Below are 22,810 nucleotides of genomic sequence, written 5' to 3'. Positions count from 1 at the left end.
AAATAGTACCCACAAAACACCAGTGTCAACATCTACAGTGAAGAGGCGGCTGCGGGATTTTGGGCTTCAGGGCAGGGTGGCAAAGAAAAAGCCATATCTGAGACTGGCTAATAAAAGAAAAAGATTAAGATGGGCAAAAGAACACAGACATTGGACAGAGGAAGACTGGAAAAAAGTGTTGTGGACGGATGAATCCAAGTTTGAGGTGTTTGGATCTCAAAGAAGAACGTTTGTGAGACGCAGAACAAATGAAAAGATGCTGGAAGAATGCCTGACGCCATCTATTAAGCATGGTGGAGGTAATGTGATGGTCTGGGGTTGCTTTGGTGCTGGTAAGGTGGGAGATTTGTACAGGGTAAAAGGGATTCTGAATAAGGAAGGCTATCACTCCATTTTGCAACGCCATGCCATACCCAGTGGACAGCGCCTGATCGGAGCCAATTTCGTCCTACAACAGGACAATGACCCTAAACACACCTCCAAATTGTGCAAGAACTATTTACAGCAGAAGCAGGCAGCTGGTATTCTATTGGTAATGGAGTGGCCAGCGCAGTCACCAGATCTGAACCCCATTGAGCTGTTGTGGGAGCAGCTTGACCGTATGGTATGCCAGAAGTGCCCATCCAACCAATCCAACTTGTGGGAGCTGCTTCTAGAAGCGTGGGGTGCAATTTCTCCAGCTTACCTCAACAAATTAACAGCTAGAATGCCAAAGGTGTGCAATGCTGTAATTGCAGCAAATGGAGGATTCTTTGATGAAAGCAAAGTTTGATGTAAAAACAATGTTATTTCAAATACAAATCATTATTTCTAACCTTGTCAATGTCTTGACTCTATTTTCTATTCATTTCACAACGTATGGTGGTGAATAAGTGTGACTTTTCATGGAAAACACAAAATTGTTTGAGTGACCCCAAACTTTTGAACGGTAGTGTATGTCTGTGAACAAACCTAACAAAAGATTATAAGGTAATAAACAAGTTAAACAAAAATATTGGTTTATATGTCTGTCTAGCTGACACAAAAACAGTCCCTCCATTTTTACAGTAATTAGGAAAAATAACAATACAATATATTAGTAGTATTTTTAATACTTTACTGCAAATCATTTCCTGTCGCAGACGGTCACCACATGCTGAGAAGATTTTACAGGCCTTTTTATCACAGTCTGCTTTCAGCTGTGGTTTCAAACGATTTCGTTCCATTTCTTATCCTTAAGATGCACTTAGGTTTCTTTCGTAGTGTACTTTGGGTTGTTATCTGTACTGTAAAACAGCATCAGCTTTGCAGCATTTGATTGTATCTGAGCTTAAGCATGCAGGTAGGCAGGTCCTATATACACTATGTTGCCAAACGTATTCATTTACCCTTTAAAATAATGGAATTCAGGTGATCCAATCACTTCCATGGCCACCAGTGTATAAAACCAAGCCCCTAGTACATGTTGGACTGCATTGTGTCAAGTGTAAAATTTGGTGGAGGGGGGGATTATGGTGGAGGGTTGTTTTTCAAAATTTGGGATTTTGGACAGTGACTGTAAAAAAAACATAGTAAGGCCACCACATGCTATCTAAATAGCATGTAAAGCATTATTTTATCTTCTTTTATTGGTCACCAGTGTGCGCTGTCTTGGGGGTTAAACTTCACCATCATAGCTTCTCAGCGGTAAACAGAGCTAAGCTACTCCACAGTACTGTACTTTTATGGAAATGTAAATGGAATGATTTGGTAACTAAATATAATAACGGCACTTTTACTGTTAAAACATTAAAGCTACACTTCCCAAACAAGCGTCTGGGGCTTTATATACTCAGATTAAGAGTATGCGTGGAATTAATACTAAAATGTTGAGTACACCTAGAGCTGAAAAGATCTGTACGCATTTAAAAAAGATCCTGATGTATTAAACCGTACGTAAGCAGAATTCCATGCACACTTTTAGTACATTGCCAACATGTGGAAACACTTTGAATAACGATTATTTCAGTAAACCAATGAAATTGTCTGAGAAACTGACTGATTTTAACCAATGGCTGCATAAAAGATCTTATTTTTTGTAATATCAATGCAAATGCAATCCTCTAAGTGTTGCTAACTAACAAAAACACATTAGAAACGTACGTACGCCTGAAATGAAACTTAAGGCACATTTACATTACGTTTACATCTGACTGTGAGCATGAAACATGTCCTACGCTATTATACGTTTTTGTACATACACAACTTCAGAACATGAGTCCCCTGGTCCTTTAGGCTGCACAGTAATCTCAATGAAGGCAGTCTGAGAAGCTTGGTCTTGGGGAAAGGGGGCGGGTCTACCAAATGAACAGACATGTCTGTCCTGCCTCCAGTCTTTTCTGCACAGATTCTGGTTTCAAATTAGGCAACATGGAGAATATTTTTTGCCTTAAATGCTATAGAACGGAAGTATGGAAGCCCATTCCCGCCACCAGAAAAAAAACAGCACATTTTTTAAACTATATTTATATAAACTGCTATCTCATTATTTTGAGATACTATGTCAATATTTTGAGATAGTAAGACATTATTTTGAGATACTAAGTAATTATTTTGAGATACTAACTCATTATTTTGAGATATTAAATCATTATTTTGAGATAGTAAGTCATTATTTTGAAAGATTTTTTTTTCCCCCAAAAGCAAACACACTTGCTATCTCAAATAACGACTTAGTATCTGAAAATAACGACTAGCTATCTCAAAATAATAACTTACTATCTCAAAATAATGACGTAGTATCTCAAAATAATGAGATAGCAGTTTACTTAATAAGAAGAAAATATGTTCTAGATTTTTTTTTTTTGTTAATTTTAGATGTCAGGAATGGAGAATGCAAGCATGGCGTCCACTATTTTCAACAGCTATTGATTTGGCCACTTTTTATTTTTCTAATCTTGATTGTTTTAAAGACACATATTGATATTATATATTATACATTAACCAACAGAGTGAAACATTTATATCATCCAACATTTAAGACACAAGGTGGCTTTAAGAACAGGATTCAGAACCGAGGGAAGGGCCAGAGCTGTGGGGTGTTCTTGACGTAGCTCTGGAAAGCCGGGTCAGCTCCCCACTTCCTCATGGCCTGCTTCTCCAGGATGGGAATCCCGCTCACGTGTCTGAGCAGGAACCAGACGAAGAGAGGAGACAGTGCACTGAGGTACTGAGGGCCCTGCATGACGGACGATGCAGACAGGAACAAACCGGACCACTGCAGGATCTCACCAAGGTAGTTTGGGTGTCTGCTGTAAGCCCACAGCCCATTCTGGATAAACTTTCCCTGAAAACGATACGAAAGCAAAACAGAGATCCATAAAATAAGCATTAATAAAGAAACAAATGCACAGTAGTAGTCAGTAGTAGAAGTAGTTATAGGACTTTTTTTTTTTATAATACTAATACGGGTAGCAGCAGTGTTTGAACACCAGAGGTCGCAATCCCACTAATGCAGGCCAGAGAACCAGTGGGCGTAAGCAAAGGGTAGAGGATATGTCAATCTTTTTTGACTGAATCCAATCACACAGCTGCTTTTACTACCAATATAATACTAGGTGCTCATCGCACAATTTAAAATGACAGATTTCCAATAATGTAGTGAAATATTTGAAAGCATAATATCACCGAAAATGGCAATATTTTTAGTAAAGATAGACATTTTTTTAAAAGTACAGTAACAAATAACACTTTTTCTGTTACTATGCCCCACTGATATCTTACACAATGATACTTTCACGTAAAATTATGCAACAAACTAACTACTTCTAACCTCATTTCCTTCTTCCCCTCCTTTTCTCCTATATCCCATTAATTTCCCTTTAACCTCCTTTAGGCCCTATCTAATTTTTTTTTTTTTTTTACCTTAAACTTCTATTACTATGTACATCATTATTATAAGTCACTTTAGACAAAAGCGTCTGTAAAATGTAATTTAATATAATTTTGTTTGTTTATACACTTAAAGATTAAAAAATAATAGAAATGGTCTTGTCGGTTTTTTAGGCATTTAATATTTGTTCCAAATATTGTGAGATAATTTATTTGTGAATCCAGAATCGCCAAGCGAATTGAATAGTGAGCAGAGTGCACTGTTACACTCCTAATTAATACACTGTTTTTACCTATACTCACTGATATACAGTACATGCATTATAAATATAAAATTATGCAATTACACACTTCCAAATAGCAATGAAATTATGATAATTAAGAACATTTGAGAATTGCAATTGATATTTTAAGAAAGGTTTAAAGGAACAATCAGTAATAAATGCAAGTGAGCTTTGGAAATCCATATGCCAATGCTTCTTTTGTGCTGCACTTTTCATTAACATCATTCTGAACTGATTTCTACTATTCAAATAACTTGAAATGTAGATAAAAAGCTAAGTTCTAATGCTTTACTCACTAAAACAAAGTTGGGTTTAAATCAGGCTCAAGCTCATACTGACAGTTATTGGTCAAACTGGGTCAGGCTCAGACAGAACGTTCATGGGCTTGAGTCACCCTGGAGTTAAAGCTCCACTAGGTAGGATTGAGATTTTGTGCTCGTGGGCTCCCCCTACAGTTGTAGAGTGTAATAAATGTTTCAGGCGGATTAGTTTCTCTTTCTCGTTTTCTGGTTTTCAAAGACATATTTGGTCTCTTTCCAGCTTCTGCCAGAGTGTCTGTATGTTAGTTTGCAAAGAATGAACCAGTAGTCCTTGTAGAGCTGTTAGAACTAAAGGTGGGAAAGCAGGTCGCAGTTCTCATGAGCGTTGGTCGCAGCCGCCTCACAGGAGCTCCGGCACAGACACGAGAGCACCGCTATTCCTCCTATTACACCTCAATGCAGCGCTGCAGTGAGTTTCAAGCTGTAATTTCACTTCTTTAAAATATAAAAAAGATAAAAAAAAATCAAGGAATTCCTACCTAGTGCTGCTTTAAACTCTAATATAAGTGTAATTATGTGACCACATAATGCAAACATTAGTTTTGTGCTATATATATATATATTAATGTCTGTTGTGCAAGGGTATAATTTGTACAGATATCTTCGTTAAAAAAACACAATCTATCCAAGTAGAGCTTGAGGAGAACAAGTAAAATCGAATTTTCCCACCATTTCGAGAATAATACAAACTTGCCAAACAAAGTCATGCTTGCAACTTACTGCATTATCAGGGTCATTTTTAAAATTCCATTTCTGCTGGTCTGCAATGGCTTCTGTGGCAAATCCCAGTCCCCATATTGCCCAACCAGCGTAGTCACGAGGTCCTAAAGGCTTATCTCTCTGCTCTGTGTTCAGAATTAGAGTTGGCAGAAGAGTGACAAACACCCACACAGCTGGAATAAAGAGAGAAAGAGAAATTATAAAGTTACAATTTACTCTTTTAGGGGTTTGGCTGATGAGATTTACAGTTCTACAGTTGGGCAGTTTAAAACACAGGAGTTATACTGCTTAAGTACTTTAGTAAATTTAAATACACAATATGCTCATATTAAAATAAAATTGCTCGTATTATATATATTATTGCTGTGGTAAAAATTAAAGTGCTGGCTTTAAATGATCAGTCTCTGATTTGTTTATTTATAGGTATATGTTTGAGTAATAATAACATTGTTGTTTTACGTTATAAACTAATGACAACATTTCTCTTAAAATCTAAATAAAAATACTGTCTATTAGAGCATTTATTTGCAGAAAATTACCTGACCTGAACTCAACAGAAAACCTCTGGAATGTAATCAAGAGGAAAAGGGGTGGTCACAAGCCATCAAACAAAGCTGAACTGCTTGAATTTGGTGGCAGGACTAGCATAAGGTCACCAAAATCAGTGTGCAAGACTGGTGGAGAGCATGCCAAGAAGCATGAAATCCATGATCAAAAAACATGTTTTCTTTGTGTTATTTGAGGTCTGAAAGCACTGCAACCTTTTCTTATTTTCTGTGAATTTATGACAGTTAAATATTTGTATTTGGAATTTGAGAAAAATGTTGTCAGTAGTTCATGAACAATGTTCATATTACTCAAGCATATACATGTAAATAGTAAAATCCCAGAAACTGATTATTTTAAAGTGGTGTCTTAATTTTGTCTGGAACTATATAGCTCAGATCTCAAATCTCACTGAATTAGGTACAAACACAATGGGAACACATTAAATAAACAGCAGTTGAAGCTGATTGATTCTATTTTAGAAACTTTCAATGCTAAAAACTGCTTTTCCTAACCAAAGCCATAAAAATAATAATGTGCAGCAAAGCAGTTCACATACCTTGCACGGTCCAGTAAACAAAGAATACCCCGGGGCTATTTCTGACATTGTTGAACCTGCGGTCCTGTCCTTCCTTCAGGATCCGGAGGAAGAGAAATGTCCCGAGTCTGCGAGACAAGGCCAAACCGGTCACTCATTGACTTATTAATCCAGCAATAACACACTGCACTACTGAGCGCATGTGACTTCACCCACCCAAATCCACTCCACTGGGTCACACATGGACCATACAAACACACGTTACTTTAGATTTCTTATACTTTAAAAAGAAATTGCCCTGCATTTTCAATGATTTTGTTAAAAGTATTTTTTTTATTATTGATTAGTAGGTTGTTTAATTGACAGTAACGTTGTGCCTATGTTCCCTACACAGTTCTATAGTTACTATACCTCAGTCCCCATGCAGTGACCAGGCCAGTCTGTACATTCTGCCTCAGATATCTTGTTCTGCCCCATGTACGACTGAGGTGGGCCAACAGTATAAAAGTGCCGGAGCCTGGAATAGGAAGAACAGAAGAGTACACCTTTAATGAGGCTGATTAAGGGGCGGTTTCCTATAATACGGCTGCTGTAGCCGCTCACCCGAGTCGGCCGCGTTTACAAGTGAGGCGTGTTCACTGAATATTTTACCCAAGAACCTGCAGACAATTGGTTCCAAAGTTCAAGGATATTCAAGAGCACATATCTTCCAAGACAGGAAGGAGCACATGAAGAGCTGGGACTGAAGAGCAGGGCTGACTGGATTGGATAACATTTGTGCGCTACTGAAAAGAAATGCAAATTGAGTGCTGACAGGTGAGACTGATATTTTATTATGTGGATAGAAAATAAATATAAAAGAAAATCTGTGGGATGAGCGTTACTTTATATGGAAGAAATACTGAGTACAATTCACTGAATGAAATAGCTCTATATTTATTATCTATTATATTAGATTCAGGTTTGGCTTGTTGAATTTGCTATGTTTATCTGTTTATATGTTGTATAATATAATTAGTGATTATATCTAATCGTTTGGCTGAAAGCAATAATGACACTAAGGACACAGAACTTAGAAATTAGAACTGTAATATGTAGAGGCTATTTTTGGACCCATTGTTGCACCTTAGGTCAAAAATGACACATTTGTACTAAAGCACTTTAAATAATTTTACCAAAAGTTTAGAAGATCTAACCAAACGGCATGCATTCCTATTGTATGTTAATGTAATTTCAGGCTAAAATGGCTAAAAAGGCCTAACTAAAACAAAGTCTCTCTGTTTTCTGTGTCTGTGGCTTATAGACCTGATTGCTTTCACTTTAGAAGATTAGAAACTAAAAAACAACATATAATACAAAATTTTACCCACTCTTAAAGTGTGCATGTCCTAATTATGTATTTATTTTTATGTATGAATCTAAAACTTTTAACATGGCTTAACGTAATAGAACAAAGACCTAGAAACTCTAAACCTTCCTCATTTTAATCAATCAATTAACCTTTATTTAAACTCTGAGTACATTGAGGGTGGCCCTCATTCACAACGTAGCCGAGCCAATACACAGGGAAGAGATTGTTAAAGAAAAAAAAAAAAAAAAAAAAAAGACCCAGCATTTTAATAAGATATATAATATATTTTAAAATAATATATAAAACAAACAAGATAACAATGGGAATTTTGAAGGAATCATAAAATCATAGGTAAGCAAATCAAAGGTAATAAAAAATGATAAGAATGCAACTACAGATGAAAAAAATAAAACTAAGAACATAAAGGAGTAAAAAATAATAAGCAATAACTAAAAACAATAAAAGAAATAAAAGAAACTATAAAATTGAAGTTAAAAAACAGCTAAAACAAACCAATGTTTTAAAAATTAACTAAAAATAAAATAAGATAAAAATAAATACATAAATAATAATAATATTATATTAATAATAATAAATCAATAAAGTCAATTATCAAGGCTGTGCAAAGGTGGTAAGAGACTAGGAGTTTAAAATTAGATCTAATTATTAAATTATTAATAATTAATCTACACAGATTTAATTTGTTACTCTTCATTAGTACTTTTTTCTGCTGGACGGATGGATCTATGGTTTTAAAATTAAAATAGTAATACACTTAACATTTTACATTTGATGTTTGTTTTAATGTGGATTGCAAATATTTGTTTTTACATACATTTATTTTAATTTTACATTAAGGGTACAGTTTTTTTTACTAGTAGAAATGATTACAGATCATGTGATTGATCATTGGTAACATATGATATTATTTTATGGGTATTGTATTAATCTGTAGATCTAATACTATTACTATTGAATGTTTTTAATAGCTAAAATCTGAATGTGTATTAGTAAGTAATTGTATTATAAATGAAGGTAAAGTCAGCTGCTGTAAGTTTTTGGTAACCGCGGCTCCTTTAAGTGGGCGGGGCCGCGTTTCACAACAGGCATGCTTCAGTTAGATAACCTATAACGTGTTATAACGATTACTGCGCTTTATTCTTCTTAAACAACCTGTTTATTCTATATTTTATCATACTGAAATCTCCCTGCGTCCTCCACACAACTCAGCTCCAGCAGAACTCACAGTGTAACAGTTACCGAGCAGTAAAACTCTGCAGATGATCGATAATTAGGGAATTAAAGTAATTTACCTGCTAAATCGTAAAACCTCTCGGTCTTTAGAGCAGCAGCGAGCGCCCAGCCGACCCACTGCACACCCAGATCAGCAGCAGCGCACTTCAGCAGCACTGCACCCATCGCTCTGTTACTGTCCCCCGCCGCTCACTGCTCTGAAATCTGTAATCTGCACTCTCTCAAACACCAGCACGGAGTTCCTGACCGACTGCCTCTAAGCGCGGTGACTCATGGGAAATGTAGTTCTTTATCAAGTACTACATAGCAGAGCCTGGTAGCATAAATCCAGAGATAAAAGAGTAAAAGTAAAAAAGTACTCAATTTGAAATGTACTTTGAGTAAAAGTTACATAGTTACTTTTAATGATTTATTATTGTATAAAAAGTACAACAAATCATAAATTAAATCGTTTTTAATGAACTATTATTCCCCATAATAATTTGCACCTTTCAGGCAGTATTTGTTCAGACCACCCCATAAAACATTTTCAAGAACAAGGGGCATAGGTTTCTATGATCCATTGGTTTTAATTCAATCAAATAACTTAAACTGAGATCCACCAAAACACTAGCTTAGCTTATTCGTTTTCAGTCAACAGTGTTCGATAGATAATAATTCTCACACTCTGTCTTAAATATTTATCTTAAAATGTAGAGTTAAATTGAGTGATGGGCCTTTTGTACATAAATAATAACCAAATTCTGCTTACCATTTCCTATGGTCTCCGTTTCCCCATCTGTGAATTTGCGCCTTTTCGCTCCCTCGCATTCATTGGTAGACATGCGCAGATGAGTTCTCTTTCTTTTTTTTTAAATTAAGGGGTGAAAATAGCCTTGCTGTGTGGCACGTGCTATTTGCACCAGGGTGCAAATAGACACTCCGTTTTTTTTTACTTTTAAAAGGTTATGGTCATATAGGCGACTATAAACGGTATTTTTATAGTTTTACAGTTCATTATTATTTTTTTACTTGCCATTGCTATGCTTTAACTGCCATTTACATGTTTTTTTTAACATCCAATATGATGTTACTAATAAAAACTTATAATTTAAAAACATGAAAACATACAAAAAAAATTTGTTGGTGGGAACATGTGCAGAGCACATATCGATGGGTAGCAATGATTCACACAGCGTCTTTCCCGCTAATTGTAATAAACACTGCTGGGAAAAGTTCAGCTGCGCTGCCATGGAGAACAAAACTAAAAAAAAAATTTATTCAAATTTTTTTTCCCCAGCATTTCATTTTTTTACTCAGTCATGGGGAGTTTTCCAAAGTAGCGAAGTAAATTACTTGTGTCAAAATGTAGTAAAAGTAAAATTACCTATTTTAAAAACTACTTTAAAAATTACAAATTACTCATAAAATCTACTCAATTACAGTAATGTGAGTAAATGTAATTAGTTACTTTCCACCTCTGCAAATTACCACAACAGTAGAGTTAAATACTAAAATGTATCTAAATGGGAATCATTTTTCTCCTACTTCCACTTGAACTTAATCACATATTTTTCATGAGTTTAATACTTTAATTCTAATACACTGTTTATGTGCTGCATCGTTACATGTTACAATTATTTTTAAAAAATGTTAGGAATCATTCCTAAACCCACATTATCTCTAAAGCCAGAGCGGTGGATGCTATGCACTGTAACCGTGTTTAATAAAGCTGCTCATTATTGAGTGAATAAAAGAGATCAAGCTGATCTTATATGTAGATCTCACTGCTCCCATTCTGCCTTTCACTCTGAGAACTTTCCACTGCTTTCTGTAATAACTACACTAATAACACAGTACTGTACTTTTACTTTAAGTACTTTCAGTACCTTAGTACTTCTACTTATAGAGCACTTAAAGTACTTTTACTCATGTCTGGCACTCTAGGACTTTATACAAGTCTGCATAAAACACCTTAAGTTTCTACTCTAAAGGAGCACTAACCCCCTTGGTTTTGCTGACTCCACCCTCAGCTCAAATTTAAAAAAGACAAAAAAATGGGAGGGGTAGTTTGGGCTGGGCACTGAGTGATGTATGGGTTTAGAGGCAGGGCAGGAGGGAGATCTGATTGGCTGAGCTGCAGCATATTAAATATATTAAAAAATTAGAGAAAAAAACTTAGCAGGTGTCTCCATTATTTTTTATTTGTGTGCTATCTTCCATCTTCCATCTTCCATACTTCCACACTTACTATGAGTTACCATTCTTCTACTGAATTCCATTACTGGCTTGATATACTACACTGTAAAGCTTTGGCCTGGATAGATAAGAGGTTTATAGTCTATAGTTTATTACTGAGCAAAGGCAAGACCACGAATGAGCAGTCAAGATAACAGAATAGGTGGCAGTTTGATTCCTAACTCAAATCCATTTGTAGGGCCTGATATATTAGCAGCTTTCAGAGAAGGTCAAAATCAGAGAGGGAAGAAGGTGAAAGCCATGGCGGAGAGGAAGAACAGCGCGAGTCCCAGCAGCAGCTCAAAGGGAGGAGCTGCAGTCTTCGCCAAACAGGTCCAGAGGACATTCAGCCGAGCTCAGGAAAAGGTATGTACCTGGAGTTATATTTAAATCATTTCAGTAGACCCAGAACAGTGGAACAGCTTTTTCCCCTTATATTGTACTTCTATAAATAAATCATTTTAAGCTTTATCTATAACAAAGCTTTTATTCAACCAACAAAGTTTGGAGAGGAATTAGTGCTGTGGAAAAATGTAAATGCAATCCACAAGATGCATTGCTTTTCTACAATAACATGGAGAATATGTGCCAAAATAAAATACAAACTACTATTACATTACATTTCAATGCATTTGATCTCTTTATTAAAAAACAAGACACAATTTGTGTCTGAATTGCACACAAAGGTACTTAAAAAATGCAATCAGCTCAACAGCATTGTATTCCACTGTGGGTGCTGCGAATGTTCGAAAACAAATCAAAAAGCACAGGTTTGCAGTTCATCTAGGACAGGGGAGTCCAAACTTTTTTTGTTGGGGGCCAGAAGGAGAAATATATTTGAAGTCACGGGCCACACTCTGTAATAAAACAAATAATGAAATATACCACTTTAAATAATACATTTTCCTGATTATTTCATTTACACACCATTTTACTTGACTTACTATCTTTATCTTTGACAGTGTTGTGTAAACTAAGATTTTTCAAAATTATGTTTAATTTCATGATGTCTCTTAATATTAAACTCCTTAATTACGGGAACTTTTAGACTCTTTTGTCCGTTTTTCTGCTCTAGATATGCGCACTCTCTCCGCTTTTAGACTCTTTGCCCCGTTTTTCTGTGCTAGAAATGTGCACCCTCTCCACTTTTAGACTCTTTTGCCCCGTTTTTCTGCGCTAAAAATGCGCACTCTCTCTGCTTTTAGACTCTTTTGCCCCGTTTTTCTGCGCTAGAAATGCACACTCTCTCCGCTTTTAGACTCTTTGGCCCGTTTCTGACACCTAGCGTTCAAACTTTGAATCTCACATTATAAAAACCTGCTTAACAGCGGGCCAACTTTCATTCTATTTCTAAAATACCTCGCGGGCCGCTCCAAAAAAGGAAACGGGCCGCAAATGGCCCGCGGGCCGTAGTTTGGACACCCCTGATCTAGGAGCAGCGTTTTATTTATGCTAAAATGAAATGTAATCACTGTCCAATCAGAACCCACTACTGAAATTGGGCATCTTGTGGATTGCATTTCCATTTTTCCACAGAAGTATTTGTTTTTCAATTCCTCTCCATAACAAAGAGCCCTTTTCACTGTTTGCATTACTTTAAGGCTTAATATACAGTATAATAATAATTAGGACTGCAACGATTAATAAACATACAGCTGCAAAGCTGTTACTAGGTGGTTGCTAAGGTAATGCCAGGGGTTTACTAAGCTGATGCGATGGTATTGGTGTTGGTTACTAGGGTGTTGCTAAATGGTTATTTAATTAGAAGTTGCAGTGGTTAGTGGTTGCTATGGTGTTGGTATTGTTTGGTAGAGTGTTGCTAATTGGTGTTGTTAGTCAATGTGTTGCTAGGTAGTTGCTAATATGTTGCTGTGGTATTGATGTTGGTTAATAAGGTGATGCTGGGTTTTTGGTAGGTTGATGCTATGGTATCGGAAAATAATTGACAGATTAATCAAAATAATCATTAGTTGCAGCCCTTCTACTAATAATAATAAGAAGAAAAACATCAACAACAACAAAAAATATTCTAAAATACTGTATACTGTGATTCTGTAGAACCATTAGATTTTATTTAAATGTTTATTATACTGCGAAAATAAATTCTCATACCATTAAAACCCCTATAGTTATAGACAGCAGTTTGGAGGTTACGTTCCATCCACTATTTAATTCATCCTCCATAATAGTTTCACTTTTGCAAGTGTCTTTAAAAAGAAATAGAAAGGAGAACTCAGCAGCTGTGTAAATTTTATTGCCAGTATTTATCTTCTACACTGGGTGTGCCTCAGATGACGAAAATCGGTGTCAACATTCAATTCTGTCTCTAGTAAACGGCCTCTTTTATTACCGCAGTAATGCTTATGTAAACCTGTAAGATGGAAAAAGAAGATGATGTTCATTTATTTCAGTGCTGGAGTAAATGTAATCATTATTTTCTGATTTATTTTAACTTTAATTCTGCTACATTTCAAACTCAAATATCTTGCTTTTCCCTTCATTATATCACTTTTGGTAGGCTAAGATGTTGGTTGCTAAGACATTTCAATGCTTTCAAAGTCTTTATTATCGGCAGCCATCTTTGCATCAAATGTCAGATGATATTTTTCTGTATTTATGTGTTTCTAGACTTATGTCTGATTGCACTCCCTTGAACAAACATTAAATGAATATTTGTATAAATATACGTTTTCTGCAGGTTTTACAGAAGTTTGGTAAATCTGAGGAGACAAGAGATCACCAGTTTGAGATGTGTGTACAAAACCTCCAAGTTCAACAGGTACTCACACAGAAACTGCTTTATTACAATGTTATAATATATATATATATATATATATATATATATATATATATATATATATATATATATATATACACAGTTATGTTTCAGAAGAAATCATGAAGTAGGCAAACACTTACACACCACTGTACATTAGTGTATATACATAAATACACAATGCAAGCATTAAGCGCCTACTTGTTTTTACACCCATTATCGTTTTTTTATACATTTTGTACTTCTATAATAATTACAGACTGTAGTCCTGTATCTGTTTCTCTTATCCTCGTTTCAACCTGTTATTTAATTCTCAGGACCCCACAGGATACAAAACCACCACAGAGTAGCTATTATTTGGGTGGTGGGTCATTATTTTTAGCACTGCAGTGATTAGCACTGATTAGCAGGGTGGTGGTGTATGAGGTGTTAGTGTGTGTTGTGCTGGTAACAGTGAGTAGAAATACAGCAGCTGCTGGAGTTTTTAAACACTGTGTGTGATCACTCACTGTCCTCCACGCTATTAAACAAAAAAAGTTAAAGACGTGGGGTCCTGAAGCTTAACATGTCTGATTACTTCATGTCTTTTGCAGAGTGATGGACACAGAATATACAAAGACCTCAAGGCGTATCTCAATGCTGTTAAAGGTTAGTCCCATTATCTTAATTTAGCTTCAAATTAAAAACAATTTTATATTATATATATATATATATATATATATATATATATATATATATATATATATATATATATACCTTAAATTTGCCATTATATCCACACAATCACACACTAATATCAGTTATTTTACGTTTTGTTTCACCATAAACAGTAAAGCAGTTACAGTACCTGGACGATAAACAGCTACGCTGGCTTCTATTTCTTCTATGACCACTTTTAGGAGGACCCCTTATTGGAACTTTTACAAACATATAACAATTCGACTTTAAATATTATAATTACAAGAACTATAAATGTATACTCAAGTGCACTTGCAAAGACCATCAGAAACGTTATGATGAAACTGGCTCTCATCAGGAACGCTTCAGGAAAGAGTTACCTCTGTTGTACAGGATAGGTTTATCAGAGTTACATTACATTACATTACTTTACATTACATTACATTTGGCAGATGCTTTTGTCCAAAGCGACTTACAATATTGAAGTGCAAATAATAGAAGAGGTTAAGTACAAAAATAATAGAAGTTAAAAATAAAGCATCTATAGATAGGGCCTTAAGGAGGTCAGAGGGAAATAATGGGATAGAGGAGTAGAGAAGAGGAAGAAGGAGATGAGGTTAGAATTAGTTAGTTTGTTAGAGGTGTTAGGAGAGTAAGTGCTCTTTGAAGAGCTCTGTCTTCAGGAGTTTCTTAAAGATAGCGAGAGATTCTCCTGATCTGGTAGTGGAAGGTAGTTTGTTCCACCATTGGGGAACTCTGTATGAGAACAGTCTGGATTGCTTTGTGTGAATGTTTGGCAAAGCGAGGCAACGTTCATTGGAGGAGCGCAGCAGCCGGGAGGTAGCGTAAGCCTTCAGGAGCGAGTGCAGGTAGGAAGGAGCCTGTTCTGTCATCACCTTGTAGGCGATTGTAAGCACTTTGAATATGATGCGAGCAGCAACCGGTAGCCAGTGGAGCTCAATGAGCAGCGGAGTGACATGTTCCCGTTTTGGTTGGTTGAAGACCAGACGTGCTGCTGCGTTCTGAATCATCTGTAGTGGTTTTACTACACAGGCCGGGAGGCCAGTTAGTACGGCGTTAACAGTGTTAACAGTAAACCACAAATTAACAGCCCCCCAGATAGGAGCACCTAAATGCTTCACAGAGTATTATTACAATGACATTTTTTATATTTAGTATTGTAATGAATGTACACCTGTTGTAAAATCTTACCCAACAATGTTTAAACTAAATACTTTATTATAATGTGTCCCACAGTGATGCGTGACGCTTCCAGTCGTCTGTTCCAGTCCCTGTTTGATGCCTATGAGCTTGACTGGGATGGTGGAGAGGACCTTGGTGCTGTTGTGGAGGTGATCAGTCTGGGACACTTCAGTACAGTATAGAGTTTATTTTTATTTTACGCTTTATTTTAACTAATAAAATTCTCTTTCTCTGGAAAGGGGGAAGATCTGCTGTGGAACGATTATGAAACCAAGCTTCGTGACCAAGCGCTGGTTACCATGGACTCTTACATGAGCCAGTTTCCAGATATGAGGGTAAAATTAGCCCACACACTCCGCACACTCTGCACAATCTACACACACTAAACCCTCTACACAAACCACAGACTTTACACAATCCACACCATGCAAACACTCTACACTCCACTCATGGTACACCCTCCGCACACTTATACATTCCAAACACTCTACACATGCTATATACTCCACAGATGCTGCACAATCCGCACACTCGGCATACTCTACACACACTACACCCTCTACACAATCCACACCCTTTACACACTCCACAAATGCTGAACACACTCTACAAAATCCGCACACTGCACACACTATACACTCCACACATGCTACATACTCCACACACTCTATACATTTTACACACTCTCATGCTACATACTCCACAGATGCTGCACACTCCTCACACTCCACACACGGTACACACTCTACACAATGCACACACTCTACACACTCCACATACTGCACACACTCTACACACATGCTACACATTCTACACACTCTACACTCCACACACTCTACACACTCCATACATGCTAAACACTCCACATACTGTACAAACTCCACATACTGCACACACTCCACACATGCTACACATTCTACACACTCTACACTCCACACACTCTACACACTTCATACATGCTACGCACTCCACATACTGTACAAACTCCACATACTGCACACACTCCACACATGCAACACATTCTACACACTCTACACTCCACACACTCTACACACTTCATACATGCTACACACTCCACATACTGTACAAACTCCACATACTGCACACACTCCACACATGCAACACATTCTACACACTCTACACTCCACACACTCTACACACTTCATACATGCTACACACTCCACATACTGTACAAACTCCACATACTGCACACACTCCACACATGCAACACATTCTACACACTCTACACTCCACACACTCTACACACTTCATACACTCTACACTCCACACCCTAATGCAATGTTAATTCATATTGATATTGATTTAGCCATGAATAAACACTGGATTGCTGGCTGCTTTAACGTTTTGTTCTTAATATATATTTAATTATTTTGTTCTTCAGGAAAGAGTGGCCAAACGAGGCAGAAAACTTGTGGATTACGATTCTGCTCGCCATCAGCTGGATTCACTGGAGAGTGCCAAAAAGAGAGATGACATCAAAATAAACAAGGTCTGATCAGACTGATCATTTGTACTGTATGTCTGTGGAGAAAGTGAATAAAGAAAGCATGGTCACAACTAAATCCCACATTTAGAGTATATCTACTTATGTAGAGGTGCTTTAGTCTTTTTGTGAATCTTTTAGAATATTGGAAATTTCTGCACAATTGAGGCAAAAATACTCTAATGATCAAACAATAGTTGCACCTAGAAAGAAGACAGAAGTTACCAGGGACAGTAAATTATCAAAAAATAAAATAAAATAAAAATTATATATATTTCTATATATAAAATGATATTTATTGGGGTGCCGAGTGGTCCAGCGTTCTAAAGCGCTACCACTAAGAGCAGGAGGTCGCTCAGAGGGAGCAAAATTGGCCCTGCTCCCTCCGGGTGGGTAGATGGCGCTCTCTCCCCACATCACTCCTACGGTGATGTCCGCAGCACAGGGCATCTGTGAGCTGATGTATCAGAGCCGAGCTGCTGTGCTTTCCTCCGAGCGCGCTGTGATGCTGCTCGGCAATGCTGCATCAGCAGCAGCTCGAAAATAAGCGGTGGCTGACTTCACATGTATCAGAGGAAGCATGTGTTAGTCTTCACCCTCCTGGTGTGTTGGGGCATCACTAGTGATAGGGGTAGTCCTAAGGAGTGGGTTGGGTAATTGGCCGTGTAAATTGGGGAGAAAATGGGGAAAAAATTAGAAACAAAATTATATAAAATATATATATATATAATATATATTTATTGAGCTACACATGCAAAAATAGTGTGTAACGCTGCATCATGTTAGCTCTATAGTGCAAATCTAAAGAAACAATCTGTTGATCTGACTGCAGGCGAAAGAGGAGATGGAAACAGCCAAGAAGATTTTTGAGGACATGAACCGGGAACTGAAGGAGGAGCTGCCTGTTCTTTATGACAGGTAATGGGAAGTTTCTGTATGTACAGTACCAATCAAATGTTTGGACACACCCTCTCAAACAATGCTTTTCTTTGTTTTCCTACATTGTAAATGAATACTGAAATCATCCAGACTGTGAAGGGACACATAAGGAACTATGTAGTAACTTAAAAGTGTAAAACATTGCACTTAAGGACCTTAAGGAAAGTTCTTGACATTTTTTGGATTTACTCACTTTCATTTCTTAATGTCTTTTTTTTTTACTCAGTTTAGTAGTTGCCATAATTTGGATTAGAACATTGCTCAAATATTCACTATTCACTGTATACCTGTAACTCTACCTCTTCACTACTTTACAACTGATGCTCTCAAACACATTAAGAAATTAAAGTAATTAACTCTTGGCAAGTTCAGCACAGCTGTTAACTGAAAGCCAGAATTCCAGGTAACTCATGTTCAAAGCTGTTTTTTAAGCAAGAGATTAACGTTATATATAAAAGAGCTGTATAAGGTGCTATATAGAAATATATAAAATATTTTATATTTTGAAGAATCCAAAAAATGTAAGATTTAATTTCAGATGTTTTTCTTCATAATTTGGATGACTTTTAATAATAATCTAAAATACAGCACATTTTAAAATAATAAAAAGCCACTGAATTTATGGTGTGTCCAAACTTCGTACTGGTACTGTAAGAAGTCATTTTTTTTTTTTTTTCAGAGTATGAGTTCACATCCTGAGATTTATCTTTTGCCTGTGTTTCTTTTCTCCACAGTCGGATCGGATGCTACGTTACGGTCTTTCACGCTATTTCTAATCTGAGAAATATCTTCTACAGGGAAATGACACAGGTAAGCCATTTCCCACATATTTCCCACTTACTTTTATTTAAAAACACATCTAAATTGTTAATGTTTAAGAACAATTTGATTTATTAAAATGTTTCCCTATAGAATAATGACAATTTACAGAACATCATGAAGGACCTCAAAGACCAACATCCTGACAAGAACTTTGTGATTAAGAACTTCAGTCGGTGCGTGCTTTTCTTCTCTTTCACTGTTTATATAAGCATGCTTATATGCAAATTCTGGGCACACTTTTTGTCATTTCTAATTAGTAAGTAGTAAGTCTGGCCTTGTTAGCCATGTGAATAACCCCCTATCACAAGTAATGCCCCAACACCAGGAGGGTGAAGACACATGCCTCCTCCTCCTATACAGTTGAAGTCAGACCCCGCCTCTTTTCGAACTGCTGCTGATGCAGCATTGCCAAGTAGAATCAGGAGGAAAGTGCAGCGACTCGGTTTCGATACATCAGCTCACAGATGCCTTGTGCTGATCAACATCACCCTAGGAGTGATGAGGGGAAAGAGCAACATTAACTGTACCCACCCAGAAGGAGCAAGGCCAATTGTGCTCTCTTAGGTCTCCGGCAGCTGATGGCAAGCTACATGAACAGGATTCGAACCAGATTATAGTGGTAGCCCTTAGTCTTAGTTTCAAACTTTGTTATTCTGTTTCTGTTTGAAACTGTTATGCTACTATTATATATAACTGTTTTGTTGCACTTTTTTATTTCTTTCTTTAATTAATGTCCTACATTGTAGATTAAAATTAAAGGACATATCAATTATTAAGGGACACATATGGAATTACATAGTAAACTGTAAAAAAAGTGTTAGTCCTCCACAATCCCCTGATCTAAACCTGATCAACTGAATGAGAACTTTTCGTCATTAACGTTACTGTATGTCTTTTGAGAGTCACATTTCCTAATTGCTCATTATGATTTTCATGCTTCTATCTGGTAGGGGGTCACTGAAGAGGAGGTCACTAAAAGATGCACTGTCTCCCAGATCACTGAGGTCCAGTTTTTTTGACTTCCACATGGGTTACAGCCCCCGAGGTACTCTCAGGTAAGGAGGGGAATCCTTTATGTTCAGATATCCTACAGTATTTTACTTGTGCCATGGACTGATAGCTTCTGCCATCTACTGGTGAATATATGTAGTGTTAGTGTTGAACACTGTTACACTGAAGCAGAAGTCAAGTCCAATCTTTATACTCCCCAGCTACTTGAAGTCATTTTTGCTTGTTAGTCTCACTGATAAATGGTTTTCTTAAGGCTACACAGCTGTTTAGTCCCAGTCCCTCTAGTTCCCTTCACATTGCGCGTGTGGAAATGCTCTTACTTTCACTATTAAACATATCCCTGAGTTCTCTCTTTCTACCATTTGATTTAGGAGATCGCCAATCTCCATAATATAATATAATATAATATTTTTTCCACCACATTTCTTCCTGGAAGAGGATGTTTCCCCACTTTCGTTCTACTTTTTAATAATGCATTGGACTGTCCTTAACCCGATTTTATTTTAACATCTTCTCCACGATCACAAGATGAGTCTTTCCACATGGTTGTTTAACAAACATGTTTATCGTATTCATGTTTTTTCAGGAGAGAGTACAATTCCAGTTTCAGGTCAGAACGGGGATCCTATGAGTCGTACAGCCCTGCGACCAGTCCCACCAGACCAAAACCCACTGAGGACCCCACGCCTGCAGCAAAGAACACAGACACCAGCTCCACCAGCGAAGACAGCTCTACTGCAACGGTAACAGACAGTGGACACAGTGCACAAAGTGCTGCAAAGGAAGATGTGAAGCCTGAGGATGAAGGGAAGGAGAAGAAGGAGGAGAAGAAAGAGGAAGAGTCACAGAGTGTTTCTGAGCAGGACAGAGAGAGAGAGAGTGCAGGGGTGAAAGATGACTCGGCTCCAGAGGAGGATGAGGATGATGATGATGATGAGGATGATGACGACAGTGAGCAGGAGCCAAATGTAAGCCATTCTGAAGCTCATGAAAAGCACAGTCCCCATCCTGAGGATCTGAAGAAGCCGGGCTCTGGATGATTTTGAATCTTCCAAGGTAGGTACTAGTTAGATTAGTAAAAATTCTAATTATGGATGTCCTGATAAGCAGGTCATCATGTCCCCTGATCAAATCCGAGTTTCTTAATGATATTATCACAATAATGTGATTCTGCAAAACTTGATATATTCCAAGACACTTCTCAACGATACTTCACAGCATCTGTGTTACTGAAGAAGAAAAAATACTCTTAAATAAAGAGAACACCAGTAATAATATATTGGTGTAGGTTTCACACAAATTAACAACCAGTGTGAAACAATGTAGAACAAAATGCATAACAACTAAGCTTGCTCGTGTCTCTTTAAGTTAACACACACATAATGACTGCAACTCTTCCAGGTGTTAAGTCTTATTATTCCACTGTTGTAAAATATCCATGAACTGCCATAAATTAGTACAGTTCTGTTACTGTTAAAATGTGTATAGAACATGCTAGAACTACGCTGCACTTAAATCTTTTTAAACGGTGTAATATAAGCTTTGCTAAGTGCGGACCACGCCTAAACGAAGTAGAGAAAGGAAGGAAAACAGGGAGGGAACTCGGGGAGTTTTGGGCTGGAGTTCTGAACTGCATGCTGAAGGAGCGTGCAGTTATATCCCCCCCTTTTTATTTATTAGGAAGTAATAGAGTAGAAGAATGGCGGGGTTGTTGGGGAGGAGGTGGGTTGCAAACTTTCGTCACGAAACATAGTTAGTTAAGGCAGGTATTTATAGGGAGGTTGATTGATATGGGGTGGAGTTAGAACACTACCACGCGTGGTCCTTCTCCCAAACTTTGTTATTACATAACATCATTTATAGAGAAAAATGCATCATAAAAAAATACATTAACCTATTGAGACTCTGCATCCTCATATGAGGATACATTACATTTGTGCTTTTCTGCACCATGTTACTTATTTGTGGAAATGCAGACACTTTGGCTTCATATTGAAGAAACTGCCCAACATTACACTCAATTAATTAAAAAATAGGTTAATAAGAATCCCAGTCAAATGTTTCTACAGTCAGTCCAGAAATCAAATTAGATCTGATCTTTGTGTTTGTATAAATAACACACAGCCTAACAGTTTAGATAAGATGTGCTGCAGATTATTATTAAAGTAAAAACACTATATTATTAGTAGCTGTTTAGACAGTCTGGACAGATTTATTTAGTTTAGTATTGACTTTTTAAATATTTTTAATCCAGTCAAACCTACCTTAAAAAAAAACAGCTCCCAGTTCCTTTAAAACACTTCAGTCAAGTCACTTCCTGTGCGTATGTGTGTATTAACTCTTATAACTCAATGAACAAAAAAGGAACCACAACCTCACCAAAACATCCGGCTAGCTCAACAAACATCAAGCTAACCTCACCAAACATCCAGCCAACCACACCAAAACACCCAACTAACCTCACCAAACATCCAGCCAACCACACCAAAACACCCAACTAACCTCTCAAAACATCCAGCCAACCACACCAAAACATCCAACTAACCTCCACAAACATCCAGCCAACCACACCAAAACATTCAGCTAACCTCACCAAACATCCAGCCAACCACACCAAAACATCCAGCCAACCTCACCAAACATCCAGCCAACCACACCAAAAAACATCCAACTAACCTTCACAAACATCCAGCCGACCACACCAAAACATCCAACTAACCTCCACAAACATCCAGCCGACCACACAAAGACATCCAACTAACCTTACCAAACATCACGCCAACCAAACCAAAACATCC

The 22,810-nt window shown here is 37.1% G+C and overlaps 2 protein-coding genes and 1 long non-coding RNA gene across 4 annotated transcripts in view; 1 reads left to right on the top strand and 2 right to left on the bottom strand.

Annotated features, from left to right (window-relative positions):
* Nucleotides 1–1,075: 1,075 nt before the first annotated feature.
* si:ch211-210c8.6 (uncharacterized) lies at nt 1,076–9,124 on the bottom strand. Its single transcript, XM_022677276.2, has 5 exons — nt 8,922–9,124; nt 6,669–6,774; nt 6,279–6,385; nt 5,174–5,346; nt 1,076–3,304 (listed from the first exon to the last, which is right to left on the bottom strand). The coding sequence occupies exons 1-5, from the start codon at nt 9,025–9,027 to the stop codon at nt 3,026–3,028; spliced, it is 771 nt and encodes a 256-aa protein (XP_022532997.2). The 5' UTR covers nt 9,028–9,124; the 3' UTR covers nt 1,076–3,025.
* Nucleotides 6,934–22,810, top strand: part of bin2a (bridging integrator 2a) — a 17,118-nt gene continuing 1,241 nt past the window's right edge. Inside the window, exons 1-12 of one of the 2 annotated variants that reach the window (XR_007441615.1) lie at nt 6,934–7,073; nt 11,279–11,445; nt 13,778–13,858; nt 14,449–14,503; nt 15,791–15,885; nt 15,976–16,071; nt 17,139–17,246; nt 18,073–18,158; nt 18,914–18,989; nt 19,092–19,174; nt 19,952–20,056; nt 20,599–21,068. Coding sequence is in view for 1 of the 2 variants with exons in the window: in XM_022677275.2 (XP_022532996.2) it covers nt 11,341–11,445; nt 13,778–13,858; nt 14,449–14,503; nt 15,791–15,885; nt 15,976–16,071; nt 17,139–17,246; nt 18,073–18,158; nt 18,914–18,989; nt 19,092–19,174; nt 19,952–20,056; nt 20,599–20,980 (1,272 nt within the window). In the remaining variant the exon portion in view is untranslated. The remainder of the gene's footprint in view (nt 7,074–11,278; nt 11,446–13,777; nt 13,859–14,448; nt 14,504–15,790; nt 15,886–15,975; nt 16,072–17,138; nt 17,247–18,072; nt 18,159–18,913; nt 18,990–19,091; nt 19,175–19,951; nt 20,057–20,598; nt 21,069–22,810) is intronic. The other variant, XM_022677275.2, reaches the window with a different exon arrangement.
* Nucleotides 22,685–22,810, bottom strand: part of LOC125806774 (uncharacterized) — a 609-nt gene continuing 483 nt past the window's right edge. The window contains exon 3 of the long non-coding RNA XR_007441616.1: nt 22,685–22,810. This exon is cut by the window's right edge and continues 7 nt beyond it. This is a non-coding gene — a long non-coding RNA (uncharacterized LOC125806774).

Source organism: Astyanax mexicanus, chromosome 13, assembly GCF_023375975.1.
Source record: "Astyanax mexicanus isolate ESR-SI-001 chromosome 13, AstMex3_surface, whole genome shotgun sequence".
NCBI lineage: Eukaryota > Metazoa > Chordata > Actinopteri > Characiformes > Acestrorhamphidae > Astyanax > Astyanax mexicanus.
The sequence above is the reverse complement of the archived record's forward strand: the minus strand, read 5'-3'. Positions and strand labels throughout refer to the sequence as shown.